Genomic DNA, 19,158 nt, shown 5'->3' with positions numbered 1-19,158 from the left:
TCATCTTATTTTACTTTATGAAACAATAATAATTATACAAGTGGAGAAACTCTGACTGCATTGATGTGAAAAGGAAAACATCCGACTTCCTTTCATTAAGTTTATACGAGTTCTCAGATCAGAGACGTTCTGCTCCTGTCGGTCTGAGACAGAATTAAAGTTCCCGACTGTCCTCCTCACACCATATAAGGACTTCCTGTGTGAGGACCTCATGTTTTGGACTGCTCCATCATTTCACTTTGTCCATGTCCATGGCTGTGATTGGCTCTTCCTCCTGAACAGCCACGCCCCCTGCTGATTGACAGCAGGTGTGCTGATGTTCCTTCCAGTCCTGCAGAGAGAAACAAACTGATCTGTGATTCTGTTCATCCTAATAAAAATCATTCTAACCAAATTTAAGACAGATTTTTTGGCAAATCTTCATTTTTCTTATTCAACCAGGGCTGGGTGTCACCACTGACTTACTGAATCGACTCGATTTTGATTCACAAGGTCCTGATTCGATTCTATTTCTGTTACAACACCAATGTTTGCTAGAATGTGAAAGAAATTCTCAGAGAACTAATACTGTATTTAAAAAAAAAGAATAAAGTCAGAACACAAGACAATGTTACCTGTGTCAAGATGTTTGTCTCTGACTCATCTTGGCCAGAAGACTCGTGAATATGACATTTTTTAATGAGTCTTTCTTATTGGTGGAAAAGAAAAGGTTCATTCATTCATTCATTTTCTGTAACCGCTTATCCTACAGGAGGTCACGGGGGTGCTGGAGTCTATCCCAGCTGACACTGGGTGAGAGGCAGGGTTCACCCTGGACAGGTCACCAGACTATCACAGGGCTGACACATAGAGACAGACAACCATTCACACTCACATTCACACCTACGGACAATTTAGAGTCACCAGTTAACCTGCATGTCTTTGGACTGTGGGAGGAAGCTGGAGCACCTGGAGGAAACCCACGCTGACACAGGGAGAACATGCAAACTCCACACAGAAGGGCTCCCCCACCCTGGGTTCCAACCAGCAACCCTCTTGCTGTGAGGCGACAGTGCTAACCACCGCACCACCGTGCTGTTAGATTAAAACAAAAACATGGCTGTGCTCTAGAGGATCACTCAGGTGAGTCTTACCTTTCTCTGACAGAAGGTGGAGCAGTAGTTGACCTTGTGACAGCCTGTACACTCACTCATCGCCACACGGCCACAGTTCACACACATTTGCTGCAGGAGGACACATATGAACACACGTAAACACAGGAGATACAACAGATATATTTATGTAAGTCTTGTTGTTTCTCCTGGCAGAGTAATCACTGACAACAACATACTTTAGTTTGAATACACTCCCTTTAACATTTTCTAAAAGTCAAACCCAACGTCCCTCTGCTGTGTCTGACTCCCTACATCGCAAACATTTTCAAACATCTGTCATTTCACTAACAGATACACTCTCTGTAGGTTGATAGTAGCAGAGTGACATCACAAATACCACATTTGCTTAAATATAAGCCAGGTCTCAAATAACAAATTCTGGCTGGAGGAAAATCAAGGTTGATTAGCCGTCACATTTAATGTGACTCAACAATATATTAATGCTTTAACCAACATGTTATTGTCCTTTTTTAGTCACTGTATGCTCAAGGTCCAGTGTGTAAGATTCAGGGGGATATATAAATATGCACATACACACACACACACATATATATATCTGTGAAGCTGCTGTTAACCAGGGAGGTCGGTCTAATGACAGACTGCACAGCTGCAGTATGGAAATGCAGGATTTTGGAGTCTGACTCAAACATACGAGGGACTAAAAGTCAGGATATTTCAGGTTGGAATGCTGCCTAATAGTGCGTGAATGTGTGTGTGTGTGTGTGTGTGTGTGTGTGTGTGTGTGTGTGTGTGTCATACGTTGATGATGATCTCGGTGATGTCAGAGCTCCTCTTAGCCTCCGAGTCGTCCGGCTGCTGAAACGTGATCTGGTTCTGAAACGACTGTGTGAGACCACACTGTCCCACAGACACACAGAGACACACACAGAGACAAACACACACACACACACACACAGAGTCAGTAACTCAGTAATAAAGTCACCGTCTCATTAACATTTTTTATTCATAATCATTGTGTAATAATCTCTGCTTAATGCCACTCATCTGAATCCAAAACCATGTATGTCAGTGTGTGTGTGTGTGTGTGTGTGTGTGTGTGTCACTAGCCCTTTTACACTGCCTCTCCATAGCAGGGCTTTCAGGCTGTTATGCAGCCTTGTTGTTTTGTATAATATCACAGAATGAGGGAGCACTGTTGTCTCGCTTTTAAGCCGACATCAAAGGAAGTAACAGCGCTGAAATAACCTCTGTATAAAGGGGACAGCTGGCAGGACGGGATCATGGATGGCATGGGGGCGACGTTTTTACAACCCAAAAGTAGCTGATCGCAGTTAGCAGCTAACTCAAAGGAGAAGAACAGCAGCCAAAAAAAAAAAAAAAAAAAGGGGGGGAAACTGTGAGGTCCAGGAGCTCCTTACCCGCCGAGCAGAGGATGAGATCAGCCGCCGTATAACAGGGACTGTAAACAATTGTTATTGCCGTGTTATCGTTTATAAAGCGCTGCAGAGGCACGTCATATGTCACACAAGAGGCCGATGCTATTGTGTTAAACATCACACTTGTCACACCTCTTTTTATTCCACGATGCCGTCATCACACAGTGAAGCGACATGATGCTGCGGCCATTTTGTTCTGTGTAAAAATGCAAAGGCAGCATAAAGAGGGGACTCTGTAGCGGCTCTATAGCGCCATCTCTGTCGAAAAAGAGCTAACGCGCGTGTGTGTGTGTGTTCTCACCTCCTTCCTGCCACCCTGACCTTTGACCCCTGCTGAGTCCCCTGCAGAGTTTTTCGCCTGTTCGATCAGAGCCTTCAGCTGCTGGACGTTGCTCAGCAGCGTGTTGGCCATCTCCTCCAGGTACAGCCAGGTGTTCTTCTGCCCCTCGCTGACCGCTGGCCCCGCCCCCGCTACAGGCCCCACCTCCAGCCCGCTAACCAGCCCTGCTGACGGAGACGAGGCCGTGACTGCCACCGCCATCTTGGCCTGAACTGGCTGAGGGGTCACGGCCAGCGCCGGCAACGCCGTCAGCACTGTCAGAAAGAAGAAGAAGAAGGAGAGAGACAGAGTGTTTTCAGGCATGTTTTTAGTTTCATGTTTTTCCTTTGATAGATAAAAGACTGTCGATAGTTGACGGCCGCCATCATACACAAGTTCACTACACTGTTTCACACCAAAAAAAACCCCACAGCTGTCTGAGGTCTTGTACAAATGTAGCGAAAACAAACACTATATTTCACATTATGGGGAATTTCTTTATCAATTAAGATGTGAATGACTTTTTTAGAAATTATTTTGTTTATGAAATCCTGGAAGACTATAAAAAATGTCCCAGTTTCTAAAAGTCGAAGGTTGGGCTGACACATTGTGGTCGGTTTGCTCTGCTCGGACAATCATTGGTGTTGTGTCTGTAAGCGGCTGTGTGTTCACCAAAGTGTTTTTTCCCAGCTGAAAACGAGAGATGCTCCTCTGAAAACACAGCTAGAAGCGCCAGCGCACTTTTGAGGTGCAGCATTTTTTCAGCTGAGATGCTTTTACTCGCTCTGGAAGGCTGAAGGACGTAGGGAGAGAAGACAGACTGCGGTTCATGTGGTCGGAGAATTCATTTCTCCTCCACTGTTGTTGATGTGACAGGTGTGTCTTTGTTGTATTTGTCCTGTCCCTGCTCCACTCTGATCGGACAGCTGAGTAAACAGTGACAGTGACGAGCGCAGCGTTTTACCCCAAGTTTACCATTTTTCAACTCTCAGCGACCAGAAAACTAGACTTACCGCCTGTAATGTAATAGTGCGTGGCTACAAAATATGTAATTACATTAGTTACTAATCAAAATGTTGGTGATTACAAACATCCAAATTTATTCTTTAAGTAAAAAGTTTAGAATTTAACATTACTTTTGTTGCACTGTATCTTTTCATCATGAAGGAACGCCGCCTTCTTTTCGGAAAGTCTATTCAAGGACATTTTTCAGCTTTACTGCCCAGTTTGAAAAAAAAAAAAAAAAAAGTTAGAAAAGTCATCCAAACGTTATCAAATGAAAAAAGTTACATTACTTTGATGAAGTAATTAAAATAGTTACATTGCTTGTTACAGTTTTAACAGGGTAACTAGTAATCCATAACCTATTACATTTCAAAAGTAACCTTTCAAATAATGTCGAGTGGTTAAAGAGAAGGTCAACTTCCAGTCAAGAACTCTCGCTTCCCTCCAAAGGCCTACTCCCCCTCCTCCATTACGTCATCAATATGTCTATGATAGACGTAGGCGTTGGCATGGTAACGTTAGATACATGGAAGAGGAGAGCGAGTGTAACATTACAACCAAGACAGTAAAACGCAACCCCGGAGTTTTAAAACTCAACCAGAGTCAGTGATGACTAGGGCTGTCAACAAATATTCTAAATACGAATTTAAATTCGAATTTGGAAAGGAGAAAAAAAAAAAAAAAAAAGGACTTTCGAATGTGAAAATTGATATTCGATTGTAGAGAAAAAAAAAACACCACCGCAGCTGTCCTCTTTGCGAGTGGGCGTTGGCCTGGGCCGCTGCACTGAACGCACTGCATGATGGGTCAGAGAGGGGGGGCAAGCGAGAGGTCTGCGGTCGTTTATAACGTAATGTTATAGATAATTGTTTTATGTGTTTTAATGTGTAGGTATGTAAATGTTTTCAAAGACGTTTATGTGGAAATAAAAATACCTACAAGTAGTTATGTTTCCTTGTATTAATACATATACAAGTATGTTTCCTTGTATTAGTTTGCCCTCTTGTGGATATAATGTGAAAATTTTTTTTTTGAATGGTTCAAACCTATGATTTATTTTAAGAAGGAATATTCGAACGTCAATTTTGAGCAATTTTGACAGCCCTAGTGATGACTGATGAGTTTTAGATTAAGGTTACAGTGCTAACATTAGATAGTAGCGTTAACGTTACCAGTAAGTGGAAACGCACAAGGAAGATAACGTTAATGTTTCAGAGGCTACGCTACAGTAGGCTAACGTTAGCCATTAGCAACTGGATGCTGTGTTGTCATATAACGTTATGGAGATGTTACGCGAACGGTTACGTCGGTCGGAGGCCTCCACGTGGGGAAGACAGACAGGATGCTCGGCCAATCATTGCATTCGTTGGAGTTTTCTTAGAACCATATAATAATATGAGAATGGTATAATTATGAGTTTTCATCTCAGGTGGAATTCACTTACATGTTAGTGTGCCATCAGCTTATTAATAACATTTCAACCTAAACAAAGGAAAGCGTAAAATTTCCAGAAAGGTAAGTGTTGCTTTAAGAGGCAAACTCTAGCTAAAAGTTGTAATCTAATTTAATATTGTTTAATATTATTTAAAAAAAAAACCTTAACAGGGAACCTATTTGTCACCGTTTGCACGTGGCAATTTCAAGTGTGTGACACATCAGAAGCCCTGATTGGCAGCCAGTGTGAGGGATGATAACATTTCAAACACACAGGAGACACCCCGACCGTCACGGGTCTCCTGCAACACTTTCTGAGGTTTCCATCAGTCCTCCAAAGGTTTGATGCAGAACTGAAGTACGAAGAATTAAAACAGAGCAGGTGGTCGCAGCAGATCCAGGTCACTGTGTCTGTGTGTCCTCTATATGTTCACTCCTGACCTACATACACGATATATTTCTGGTGGCGGTGGAGTCACCGACAGCTCGGAGCCCCTCTGAGAGCAGACGAGTCCAAAAATAACCGGACATCCATCTCAGACTCTGATTCAACATGTCCAGGGGAAACAATGTGTGTGTTCTCGCAGGTAAAGAGAATATTCACTTTAACTGGACTCTTACATACCGACTAACCTGCTTCACAGTAATTTACCAGAAAGAAGCTGGAGAAAGTTTTCAGTCGGTACAGTTGGTAGCGAGGACTAATTTTCACTGGGGACACATTTTAGTTTCAGGTTGATTTTGTTTCATAAATCTCCTCTAACATTGTTCCATTACTGTCCTGTCACTGTAGTGTTATAGCATGTAACAGAGGAGCCGATAAAGATGTTGACATACTGATCTGAGTTATCTTCAATTATTAAACGAGCAGCTGTGAGAGCTCAACAGACTCGACAGAAGCAGACTGTGCAGAGGACGACTGCTCTCGAGCTTCGCCTCAACTTTTCCTTAACTTTTCTTGTTTTATTTTATTTGTTTTCTTGTTTATTTATTGTTTTTATTTTGGACTTATTCAAGAGTCTACAAATGTTTTAACCTATTACTCAGAATTTATTTATTTTATCACTACCAGCCTGTCTCAGTATTATGTTTTGTATAATATTTCATTTTACTCTTGACCAGGGGTCCGTAACCTTTGCCATTAAAAGAGCCATTTTTGACCAAAAATAATTTGAAAAAATCTGTGTGGAGCTGCAAAACATGGATGAGCCTTATAATCAAGGTAAATAGCCTATTAAGTCTAAATTAGCATATACTTATGGTCTAAATAAGCATTTGTTAATATGTTTTACCACAATGTGGACACTGTGCAGGGCACTATTTATGATTATTTGGTACTTAAATTTTGCAGAGCTGGCAGTGAGAGCAAACAAATCTGTCCACACACTACTACATTCTCTATTTTATTCAATTCACTTTTTTGGATTTGGCATCCATAGCTAACCAGCCACTGCTATCGAGGTTCAGCAACATTTGGATTCATAGAATGAATTTCCATAAAATTCTTTTCTCAAAGGCTCAAGGAGCCACTGGACAGGGGCTAAAGAGCCACATGTGGCTCTGGAGCCACAGGTTGCCTACCCCTGCTCTAGACTCTTTTAATTTGCATTCTTATTTGGTAAAAATGATTTAAAATGTATTTAAATTTACTGGGGTATTAATTTACCAGAATTGAACATCAGTCAAAAATAACTTTAATTACTTATTTACTTAACTTTGTTCCAAGCACAACATTATCTATCAGAAAGAACCAGCTTTCTATCGAGGGAATCAGGAGGGCTGCGTCTGAAAACAAACGAACCTTTGGTTGTTAGAGCGTAAAGAGTTTTTACACGTGGTTTTATATTAATGTGATAATAAAACAACTGTTACAGATGAAGTTTACTTTGTTATCTGTCAGTTTCTCTTCATATTAAGGCCCTGAGTTGTATTCTAAAAGGTCCAGTCTGTAGGATTTGGGGGGATATACTGGCAGATATACTGGTGAATATGGACAAAAATTCAGATCTCAGTATCTTCAGGCTGACTGAAGATAAATGATATATATCTTGGTATTTTCTATGAAATGAGCTTCATGTTCAGCTGCAAGTCAAAACCACACTTCAGATGTCACAGGCACGTTTATAAACACAGACTGTGATCCAAATAAAATGCATCAAAATGCAAAGACAGGGATTTTTTTTACGTATTTGAAAATAAACAGCTGTACGTTAACTTTGCGCACACAGCACTGGAGCTGCAGAGGTTTAAAGGTTTGCAGCACAGGACACTAAACTATGACATGACTATATAAGATTCAGATAGGTTTGAAACTAGGGCTGACCTTCGACTTCATTTTGGAAAATCGAAGCTTCGGAGCTCAGAATGATTTTAAATTTAAATTTAAAAAAATAATTAAAATCTATTTTATCATTATTTTGAGTCACATTGTTGAAAGAATTTAGTTGTCTGTGTTCAAGCAGGATAACAGGTCTCCATTCATTGCAATTTGGGCTTTCTATGTATTTCCTTGTCGGAGATGGGGTTAGTGTTGCGTTCAAGGTCCCACACACACACAATCGAATCCCGTGCCATTGAACAAAGCTTCGAAGCTTTGAATTTTTTGGGTCAGCCCTATTTGAAACTATTAAAAATCTTTGTGGGCGGAGTTAAAAAGTTGTTCTCCATCTGTCAGTCTTTAAAATGAATCTGTTGCTGGAAAATGATTTGAATCTTTTAATCTTATTTCTGCACAGAGCATCAACAGAGATGCCAGAGGAGGGACGGAGACAGAGACACTTTGCCCTTTTTTATATATATCTTGTATATGAAACGTCTGTTGTCGCTGCATTTTTTTTTAAACACATCTGTCGCCTGCATCCAGGCGCTGCCTCGGTGTCACACATTAAACTAAAACTAGTGTATAATCACCTGAGAATAAGAATCATTGTGCTCTCCTTACCTTAGAATGAGGAGTTTATATCTACAGTACATAGGGAGCAGGTCCTCGTCAACTGAGATCACCATGTTGCACTGCCATGTTTCTACAGTAGCCCAGAAGAGACAAACCGAACACTGGCTCTATATTGGGACATTTGCATTTTTACATTGGCCACTGTAGTTAGCAGCCTCTCTGAGAAGAGCTGAGTCAAAAAAACATTTTTTTTTTACGTGAAACGCCTTTATTCAGTGTTTTTACTGGTTTTATTCATCCGGTCTGTGTGTTTAGGAGCAGAAGAGACCTCTGTGATAATTTAGGTCCCGGAAAAAACCTCCTGAACAATAAACACTGAAGGAATTCGAACCAGGAGAAGTTTCATTCACCAATAGATTCCACTAAATCTCCCTAAATCTTACACACTGTTCCTTTTGCACTTCTTTCTCTCCTGGATATTCATGTTGCTCATTTATCAGCTGCACCAACCTCTGTTTTGTGTTTCTGTCATTCTGTCGGCTGGCCCCTACTGTTCCCCTGCTGAAAGTGAAAATAGAGGAACAGCTCCAGCAGCTCCATGTTTTGTTTATTATAAAATCAGTTTTAAAATCTGAGATCATCATGTAGATTTTCTATATGATGAACCTGAATATTTAGATTATTTTCTGACACACATCTCTTCATTTAAAACCACAGTCCCACTGATGTTAAAAACACTTTGAGTCCTTGATGGATGATCAGCAGTTTGAGTGTTTTGTCAGCTGATTTTCAGGAAACATTAAAAATAATAAACATTAATAATATTTCAGTGTTAGCAGCAGGACTGAGGAGATGTGGGAGATCTCTGATTGGTCCTTTAAACAGGACGTAAGGATCAGGCAGTGAAATCAGTCTCACAACCCGCCTCTCCTGAGAGCTCATTACAGCAATGCTACAGCCAATCAGAGAGCACCTGCAGTGCCTCCCCAACACCTGATAGGATGATGGATAGGCTGCAGGTCAGGCCTGACGCAGGGGATTGTAGGACAGGTAATTAAGAAGGAGGACACAATAAACATCCTGAACACCCGACGGAGGTGAGTTTGTTTCTCCACCCAGCAGATATTTCACAGAGTAAGTGAAAACATCGACCTGCTGGTGACGAAAAAGCAGGGACGCACCAGAGACGGTAAGATTCTTAGTTTGGACACAATGAATGTCTGCACCATTAATCTTAATATTATCACAACATCCAAATCACAGCAGCTGCAATTTTTCGACAAAGGTCAAATGTGTCACAATAAATGAAGCACTGTGGTGCTACAGAGAGGCCCCAGCCTATGGATCATATTCCAGACGCAAAGGAACAGACCCAATCAAAAATCTAGGGCTGCCTCCGACTATGAATGTTCCTCATCAACCAACAGTCCTCATCAGGGTCCATCAGTGGACTAGTCTCCTGCATGTTTCTGATGTGAATGTAATGATTAAATGATATATGTTGGTGGTTTGAGTTGAAGGTGTGAGAAAGAATAGTATCAGTAACATTGTTAACACTGTGCTACATTACAGAGAAATACAAACCGTACTAATGAACCTTCATTAATATAGGCCTATATTTTATCTCCAAGTGCACGTCACACACTGAGCGAGCCGCCTGTTAATGACGCTGTGGGCTAATGGGCATATAGCTACTTCCATGTTTCACATGATACGTCATGTTTGTAGTCGACCAATGAAGATGAGTTTACATATCACCTTGGGTTCGTCCTTCACCTTCTCAAAATGATCCCACACTTTGGATTTCCTGCCCGACATGTTATTAACTAGCCTGTGGAATAATCGCAGGTACCAGCCCTGGAAACTAACCTGACTCCTGTCTGACTGCTGAGCGTGGACACTTCCTGTGTCTGTCCTTTCAAATTAAAGTTACACATGCTCCAGTCATATAGGTTTGGATTCGTATTATTTTGCACTCCTGAACACAACTGCATGTCCAACCCTCAGAAACAGCTGATGACACACAAATAAATAACAGCGGTGGACGTTACCTGCTGTGCTGGCAAACACCTCGCTCTGCGCTGAACCTTCCGAGATGATGGCAGCAGCAGCGGCGGCCGCGGTGGCATCGCCTGTTGGCGTGCGGTCAAAGGTCAAGGTGCCGGAGGTGAACTGTCCTGACGGGGACACCGTGACTGTTGGTGAAGGACAGACGTGTTAGACATGTTTGGACATAATGAGATGATGAATAAGATAAAAGGTATCATAAAATATTTGTTTGATATTCTGAAGTATGACTTTTGTTTAACAGTTTTTTCTCTGTGTACTTTATTGAATTGTTTCTTATCAACTGTTTATCAGCCTGAATAGTTTGGATGGTCAACCACACCCACCATCACGGAGCTTGTCACCCTATTGGTGCGAATTATGTACAAATATGGGTGTGGTTTTTGGGGTGGGACCACCAGGCCCTCTGATATTACTGCCTCTTTTCAAACTGCAAATTATTTCCCCAAAGGAAAACTTTGTCAACATCATTTTTACCTCCTAAGATAAAGTTTCAGTCTGTTCATTGACTTTAATCATTTTTATTGCAGCAAAGTGTGACACAGAGCAGACAGACTGACCAACACCATCCTAGCACCTGTCAGAAGTGCTGTATACACCTGACAGCCTGAACTGTGGGCAGATTTAACGCCCTCTGATTGAGAGCGTGAGTGAAACACAGCACATGTAGGTATCCTGCTGACTGACCAGCACTGTATGGATGCAGATCTTTCCACAGGAAGTAGGTGATGACTGTTATTTTCTTCAGAAAAGATCGATACTTGGCGTCCATATATTGATACACTATCGCGACGCAAAATATTGCCATAATATTTGGTATCGATTTCTTCCTCACCCCTATGTGGCTTCTAATTTTTTTAAACATTTTAGCTGGACAAAAATCCACATAGGATTGAAACGTCGTCTATATTCAACTTATGTGGGATGTAGTAGGTGGACAGGTGATACATTTTCTTCATGGACTCATTTAACATGTAACAAAATATGCAGAGTATATGTCAGAAAATCACGGAAAGCAGAACACGTCCTCTTTAAGTCTCAAACTTTTTAAAACCAGCTGCTGTGACTGTGAGCACACGAATCTATTGAATTATCTGACATAAATCTGCTTATTGATTCTAATTCTGCTGTGTGACACAGAGTCTCCTCTGATCGCACATCAGACTGAGGTCACCTGACGTACATGTGGTCCCCGGGGTCAGTGTGATGTTTTTGGTGGCTGGAAGTTCCTTTTTCGGGGAGGTGACCGGAGGGTCATTGTCCTTCTTCCGTCTCTTGTACGGGACGAAGAGGCGGACCGGACCGGTCTGAAGGAGACAGATGAAATCAGCACAACAAAGAGTGAAGATACTTTGACTCAGCAACAACAAAAGGAAAATATTGCAATTTTTTAAATACCTGAAATACAAACTTGATTTTTCTCCAAAACACTTTTTCCCTCACTGAATAAAAGAAGCCAAAGTTGTCAAATGTTCACATGGAAGAAGTACTGAGATTTTAAGTAAAAGCACAAAAGTATTATCTCAAGGCAACTGAATCGAACGCAACTGGACTCAGTTTTGTCTTAGAAGACGTTTCACCTCTTACCCAAGAGGCTTCATCAGTTCATGCTTGTCTGACTAGGCTGGAACTAGTCTGACAAACTGGTGTGGAAACAACCCAGGTATTTAACCTCTGAAGAGGTCTTCACAAGGCCAATGATGTCACTGGTCTGTTAGTGCTCCAATGGTGTGTCAACCATCTGTCTTGAAAGAGGTGTAAAAGAAGCCATCTATGTGAAATTGGAATAACCATCTCTCAATAGAGGAGGAGGTCTGCGACACCACCTATCCCCCACCTATAATGCTGTCCTTTCATCCTTGCCCAGGAGATTTAACAGCTTAACTTCTAAAAACAATGGTCGTTCACAAATGGCCTCATGTGACTCTAATGACTCCAATTGCAGCGTTGCAGCAGGAGTTTCAACGACTGTCATTGACACACCATTGGAGCACTAACGAACCAGTGACATCATTGGCCTTGTGAAGACCTCCTCAGAGGTTAAATACCTGGGTTGTTTCCACACCAGTTTGTCAGACTAGTTCCAGCCTAGTCAGACAAGCATGAACTGATGAAGCCTCTTGGATAAGAGGTGAAACGTCTTCTAAGACAAAACTGAGTCCAGTTGTGTTCGATTCAATTGCCTTGAGATAACTATGACCTGGATAAATGAGAATATCCACAGACACACAAAAGTATTAGCTTAAAAATATACTTAAAGTAGCCAAAGTAAATGTGTCCATTATGCCGACTGCTTTTGATTAATGTGTATTAGATAACAGAATTATAATTATTGATGCATTAATGTGAGCATCACTTCAATGTTGCAGTCGATAAGGTTGAGCTTTTTACTACATATACTGCTAGACAGCTTGTGAAATTCAGTGTCTTTATCCATCATAATAAATCATAATTGTTACTTAAATGTTACTAAAAGTTAATTTTATTTTGTATTAATAATCTAAAATAACTAAAGTTATCAAAGAAATGTAGTGGACTTAAAAGTACAATATTTACCCCTGAGATGTAGTGGAGTTTAAGTATAAAGCAGCGTAACATTTAAATACTCTAGTAAAGCACAAGTTCATAAAGACTGTACTTGAGTAAAGTACCTGAGTAAATATACTTAGTTACTTTCCCATCCTGTGAATGTTAAATGTTGTCTGCACACAAGCAGTCGGACAAAAACTTTATCTAAACTGGTGAAAATGATTTGAATCAGGAACTATCTGATTAAATTCTAAGAAAAAATGACATTTGACATTAACACTCACAACGTTTCAGTTTATAAAACACCAGGAAACTGTGAAGAAATATAAATCTCAGGTGGAGATAATGAGGTCAAAGTTACAGGGATAAGAATAAATATATTTACCATACTGATGTTTTCTGCTACCAAAGCGTCTCCATCCTTTGGACACTGAGGAGAGAGGAGAAGATCAGACAAACTGAGTTCTGCCGTCTGACTGAACTGAGCAAGTAAACTTTTTTATGATGATTATTTACAATTATTTCAATTAATTCTAAAATATATCGATTAACTTTTAGTTTGTCAGACATCCAAAGTGACAGCAAACATCCATCTGTTGTTTCCAAAGTGATTATTCAATGTTTGTTCAGTCTGACAACACAAACAGATTCAGGTCAAAATGAAGAAACAAACACAGTCGCAGAGTCAAACCCGCCCAGTCACCATAGGAGAAACCTAATTCTATATTTCAGACGTCAGGCAGGTTTTTCTCTTCCTTCCCAGCAGCACAGGACGAAGCTGAAAATGACAATAACAGCCTGTGGTTTTGTCCTGTGCTGCTGGGGAGGAGGAAGATGATGTAATTTGGCCCCTCAGAGTTTCCCTGTCATGTCCTGTGGCTGAGTGCACGAGGAAAAATAAAGCACTGCATCATAAGATGCACCTCCGGTCTTCTTTAGACAAATATGGTCACTCCTGGCCCCAAATATTCAAGATGGCAAAGTACAAGTATCTTAAAACCGCATTTAAGTACAGTACTCCAGTTACTTAGTTACATTTCACCACTGTGGAGGAGCAGGACCTGCTGACTCACCCCTGAGAGGTCATCACAGCAGGCTGCACAGGTACAGGAAGCAGCGTGGGGGTTCAGGATACGCTCCTACACACACACACACACACACACACACACACACAAGGTTAAACCACAAACAGATTTCAAAATGTAAAGTGTGATACAGTGCAGTGCAGCACGTCAGCAGTACAGTGTGGTGATATTAGCTGTAGCATTAGCACAGCAGTACCTGTATGAGGCAGAGCAGAGGTCTGCCGGCGTATCTGATGCTCCTCTTCCAGTCTTTGCTGCTCGCTCTTCCTGCCAGACCTTCAAACTCAGTGGGAGTGAACCACTGCTGGTTGTGTCTGATGCAGCGACCTTTACCCCCTGAACACAAACACAGCACTGTCAGTGTGGGAAACTACAGCACAAATTACTCAAGACACCAGAGCACTAGTGAAGTGAGGTATTCAGTCTGATTCATGTTCTCTCAGGCCACAGCTCAGACTACAGTAGTTTTGAGCCGATTCATCATCGCTGCCGACAATCAGAGGAGAAATCTGGTCTGGTACCTTGGTCTGTACCTACGTTCAGCCCAGATTATCTGGTATTGTGAGAGGTTTACAGATCAGTGGTCTCATTTATAGGAGCAACTTTAAAGACAGGTTAACTGAGGTAAAACTGAGCTTGTTAACTGACCTGAACCAGAATGAGACTGGTTTCCACGGTAACATCTGTCTTGTGATAACTTCCTTTATGAAACAGAAAAGAAGCCTGCTCTGCTGGTAACCTTCAGTATGAAACAGCGCTCAGTACAGGCGTGTTAATCACCTGATCCCAGTCGGCTCTTGTAGAGGACTCCGCTGGTGTTCCTGCAGCGGACCGGCAGCTCGTTGTTGTAGACTGAAGGGTCCCAGTTGTACTTGGAGCAGGAGTCTTTGTCCTGGGGTGGAGTCAGCGGGGTGGGTGGGGTTTGTGGGCCTGAGGGACACACAGGCGGATGAAACAAAAAGACACGGATCAGTCTAAGAGAGTGACCGCCACAATTTGTTTTTTAACAACCTAGTCCAACATGGACACCTCAGAGACAGCGGAACCTTCCCAGTACGGTTCCCAGACTCAACGAACCAACTTCAGAGACCTAGCGGCAACGAAAGTCGACTGCTGCTTCGCCAAAAAGGTGCACGTAAACACACCACCAAGACTCTCCACACCAGCAGTCGGCGGTAGTCTGTAATCATCATTAAAAAAGAAAACAGTAAGACCGTCTTGACGCTAGTTAGCCAGTTAGCACATTAACAACACAATCCAATGTTGATACAACAGAACGTATTTACAGTGCACCAGTGAACAACAAACCATCAGGAAAAGTTTCTGCTAATGAGCTCAGAGACTAAAGAAAATTAATCTGACCTTATGTCACGAGTTTGTTTTGGTCTCACTCCCTCTTGATTTTAACTCTTTGTTTACTTTCCTCACTTCCGTTTCTCTTCTCGTGAACTGAACTGACAATCAGATTGATTTAATTCACCGACGCCGATTCAACACACTGAATCGGCCAAAAAAAGCAGACAGAAGCCAACGAGGGCCAATGGTGTGGGACACACCGCACCAACTAGGCTGACAGAAGCTCACAGACAGCTGACTGTCGGCTTGTTGTGTCAGTACAGAGAGTACAGTTGTTCAACTGTGAGGCAACATAACAGTTGGCTTTCATTGCTGCTATTTCTCTGAAGTTGGTTTGGTGTGTCTGGGCCTTACACACACATACACACACACACACACACACACACACACAGATGTACCTGATGCCATTGCAGCAGCAGACTTGAGACCAGTGGCCTCCACAATGCTGCCATCAGTGTGAACCACGATCAGGGTGGCCTTCTGGGTACTGAGACCATCGCCCAGCTGGAGGGTTGTCCTCCCGCTCTGTGGCACACACACACACACACACAGAGTAAATACACTTAGATAGAAGAAGGTTAAAGGTGGTGCAGTATAAGAAGAGGTTCAGCCAGCAGAAGGCACTGGAAGCACAGAAAGAACAATGACTGAGTTTCTAGTGGGCCTTCAGGAGTTTCTCTGGTCACCCTTAAAGAGGCTGAACACCTTTGGGAGATTTTACAGTGTAATTAGACGGCACTCTCCACCACCATCATCAAGAAGTGACATTAAATTGGGATAAAAAGTTGCCACTACTCTAAACCAGCAGTCGACAGATCAGCATCTGCAGCATGGATTATTGGAAGACACTAATTCCTACATACAACATACTAATTAATGTACACAATATGTTGATCTACCAGCACGTGTTCAGGGAGACTTCCTGACGTGGCAACCGTTGTGGTGAAAACATTGTCCTCTGCAGCTTGAACGTCCGCCACCGTCACAGCCGTCACCTCTGATGAACAACAAGAGAATATTTAATCATCATCACATACATCTCCAGATCAGTGCTTCTGCTGTATTATAGCTACCACAGTGCTCCTGTTGAGATCAAACTATATTAGCACTGCGGGACTGGAGTATTTAGACAGCATGTAAGGAAATATGGGACATTATAGATATCACCAGAATAATAAGACATATTCTGTTGAGGATGTCATAATGTGTTTAACAAAGAAGCATCACTTCACTTTTCAGCTGCATTCTGACTTGTTCAGACATCACTCTAATGCAGAGTTTAACAGTAATTTATACATGATAATTTAGATATGAATTTTGCATTATCATCATCATTATTATTATCATTATTATTATTATACAGCAGCTGGGCAAACATTAATCCAGCCTGGCCATCTGCGGAAGCCTTGACACACAATTTATCTGCCTTGAACTCCACTCACGATCATAAATTTGACGGAGGAACGGGGGTTAATTAAAGAGTCTGCACTTTTCTTACAGCTCTTTAATTCGGCATACAGGTAATTCAACAATCAAGTCTGACCTGAGTAAAATATAGATTTCAATCACAGTTAACCCTCATTCAGCAGTTTAAACACGGCGGGTTTGCAGCGTGAACCAACTCTAATAGTTGAATTTTTTTAAGGTTGGGTGGTTGTTAAATGATGTCAGTCATGCCGAATTCAGGAGCACTTGCTAAATTAATAAACTGATTATATGCACTATGATATATGTGACGTATATGTGATAAACAGGCTAAAAATATTTTAATTACATAATAACTGAACGGAGTTTGGCAAATATGTTCTGTTGCTGTGCACCACAAACCCGGACAAGCTATGGTGTTTACTCATAAATGTGTGAAGAGAAAATGTTTTATTTATTTAAGAGTTGTTCACTTTGATGTGAAGCTCGTTGCTGGTTTAATTTGGTCGATATGAAGTGGTGAATTCAGCAACATGTAGTGAAGCTAGCTGCCATCATTAACATCGCTGTGTTTTGGCGCCACCCCGCACAGCAGCGGCCTGCTAGCTTGCCTGCGAATGCCGCCTCGGCCTCGTCTGGGTTCGGCAGGGACTCGGCTTCCATGTCGATGTTTCCCGGTTCCGCCATCACGGCCATCGTGGTGACTTCGGCCTCCGACTCGGTATCCGAGCCCACTTCCTCCACCGGCGGTATGCCGATGGGCGGTTCAACCAGCCCGAGCGCCTTCGTGGCCGAGTCCGCTTCGTCCATTTCTCCGCCGAACGACAAGAGCCGAGTGTGGCCGAGCAGCCGCGGGGCAGAGCGCGGTCCGAGCGCAGCCGAGCCCGGTACGAACCAGAGGAGAACCGTGAGCACGGAACCTGATTACCGATAAACGGTTAAATAAACGACCCGAAAAAATAACGGGAACATTCGACAATCCGGCGCGGTTACAACGGCGAGAGAGCGGCTGCTCCGGTGTTTGTTTTTCATGAAGTATCAGGAAAGGGATGCACCGGAAATTGTCGAAGAAACACGAGCCGATCCGAAGCGACACAGCGGCCAAACACTCCACACAGAGACAGAAATATATGTATATAGCCAAGTAATGGATTACTTTTTCAATTTAATTTCAACAAGCTGACAAGGATAAGATGCTTAAGATATATATACATATGTTATATTGAAATTTATATTTATTTTCTGTAAGGCAAAGATAATTAGTAATACATATAAATCATACATTTAGACTGGTATGTATTTGTAAGTCGTGGATACCTGGTCATTTATATTATGGACTAAGGCAGGTTTATAGTTTGTAAGATAGATATTTGGTAATTCATTTTATATATTTACATGGGTTATTTTAAGGTATAAGTTTATCTGTATGAGGAAGCTGTCTGTTTCATTTCACTCAGTGACTTATGGAGAAGGGGTGGCTTTAATGATGTTATACGTCCTCCCAAATCACAGTAACTATACACTGACAATTGCTTTTATGCTTTTCATTATTTATATTACTTTCTTTCTGTCTGCTTGTTTGTACGTTCATGTCTTGTTTTACATGTTCAGAATACATTTCAAATATATCAACCCATTTGTTTCCATTCTTTTAAATTATTTTCTGTTGAGTTTGAAGTGTTCTATGTGCTGATGTAAAACTCCCGATTCATTCATACAATTAATTCTGATGAAAAAGAATTAATTTACCTGTCTGTCTGCTCTCACATGAATACATATGGTGAAAAAAACTTCTAAATTGGTCTGAAGCTTTCACTTCTGAGTGGACACAGTAAATACCAAAATATGTGTAAATAATCTGTTTGCCCAAATAAAACTTGTAGTCCACTCTGTGTGTAAGAAACACTGTCTAATAGTTAGAGCTTTGCAGTTTAGGCAGTGGTGGAGGAAATATTCAGATTCATTACTTACTTAAATACACTGTACAAATACAAAGGGGGGCGCTATAGCAATTGAAATGTCAAACTTTGAATGGGCATATCTCATGCCCCGTATGTGGTAGAGACATGAAACTTTGCACAGAGATGCCTCTCCTCATGAGGAACACATTTGCCTCAAGAACCCATAACTTCTGCTTATATAGATTTTCCGCCATTTTGAATTTTCTGAAAAACACTTCAAATGGATCTCTTCCTAGGAAGTTTGAGCGATCTGCATGAAACTGGGTGAACATAATCTAGGGAGCAATATCTAAAGTTCCCTCTTGGCAAAAGTTGGAAAACTTCCTAAAACTGAGCTTCTATAAGGCAATGAATATTGCGGAGGGCGTGGCTCATCACATAAAGGTGTAGAACATCTCAAGGGTTTCACCCATCACCACACAACTTTGTAGGCATATGACCACACATAATCTGAGGGGACCCCTCCATTATTGACCCCATCAAACAAAATGGGGGCGCTAGAGAGCTCATTTCTTATCTAGGCCTAACCGCCA

General features: G+C 41.7%; 1 protein-coding gene across 1 annotated transcript; it reads right to left on the bottom strand.

Moving 5' to 3' along the window:
* On the bottom strand, positions 1–17,708 carry deaf1 (DEAF1 transcription factor). The gene is made up of 13 exons (XM_049573040.1): positions 17,276–17,708; positions 16,139–16,236; positions 15,638–15,764; positions 14,664–14,813; positions 14,080–14,219; positions 13,872–13,937; positions 13,184–13,228; positions 11,453–11,576; positions 10,254–10,397; positions 2,853–3,145; positions 1,914–2,012; positions 1,134–1,223; positions 1–331 (listed from the first exon to the last, which is right to left on the bottom strand). Exons 1-13 carry the CDS (start codon positions 17,472–17,474, stop codon positions 230–232), a joined length of 1,677 nt encoding a protein of 558 aa, XP_049428997.1. The 5' UTR covers positions 17,475–17,708; the 3' UTR covers positions 1–229.
* Positions 17,709–19,158: the final 1,450 nt, after the last annotated feature.

Source organism: Epinephelus fuscoguttatus, linkage group LG4 (genome assembly GCF_011397635.1).
Source record: "Epinephelus fuscoguttatus linkage group LG4, E.fuscoguttatus.final_Chr_v1".
In the NCBI taxonomy this organism is placed as follows: domain Eukaryota; kingdom Metazoa; phylum Chordata; class Actinopteri; order Perciformes; family Serranidae; genus Epinephelus; species Epinephelus fuscoguttatus.
The sequence above is the reverse complement of the archived record's forward strand: the minus strand, read 5'-3'. Positions and strand labels throughout refer to the sequence as shown.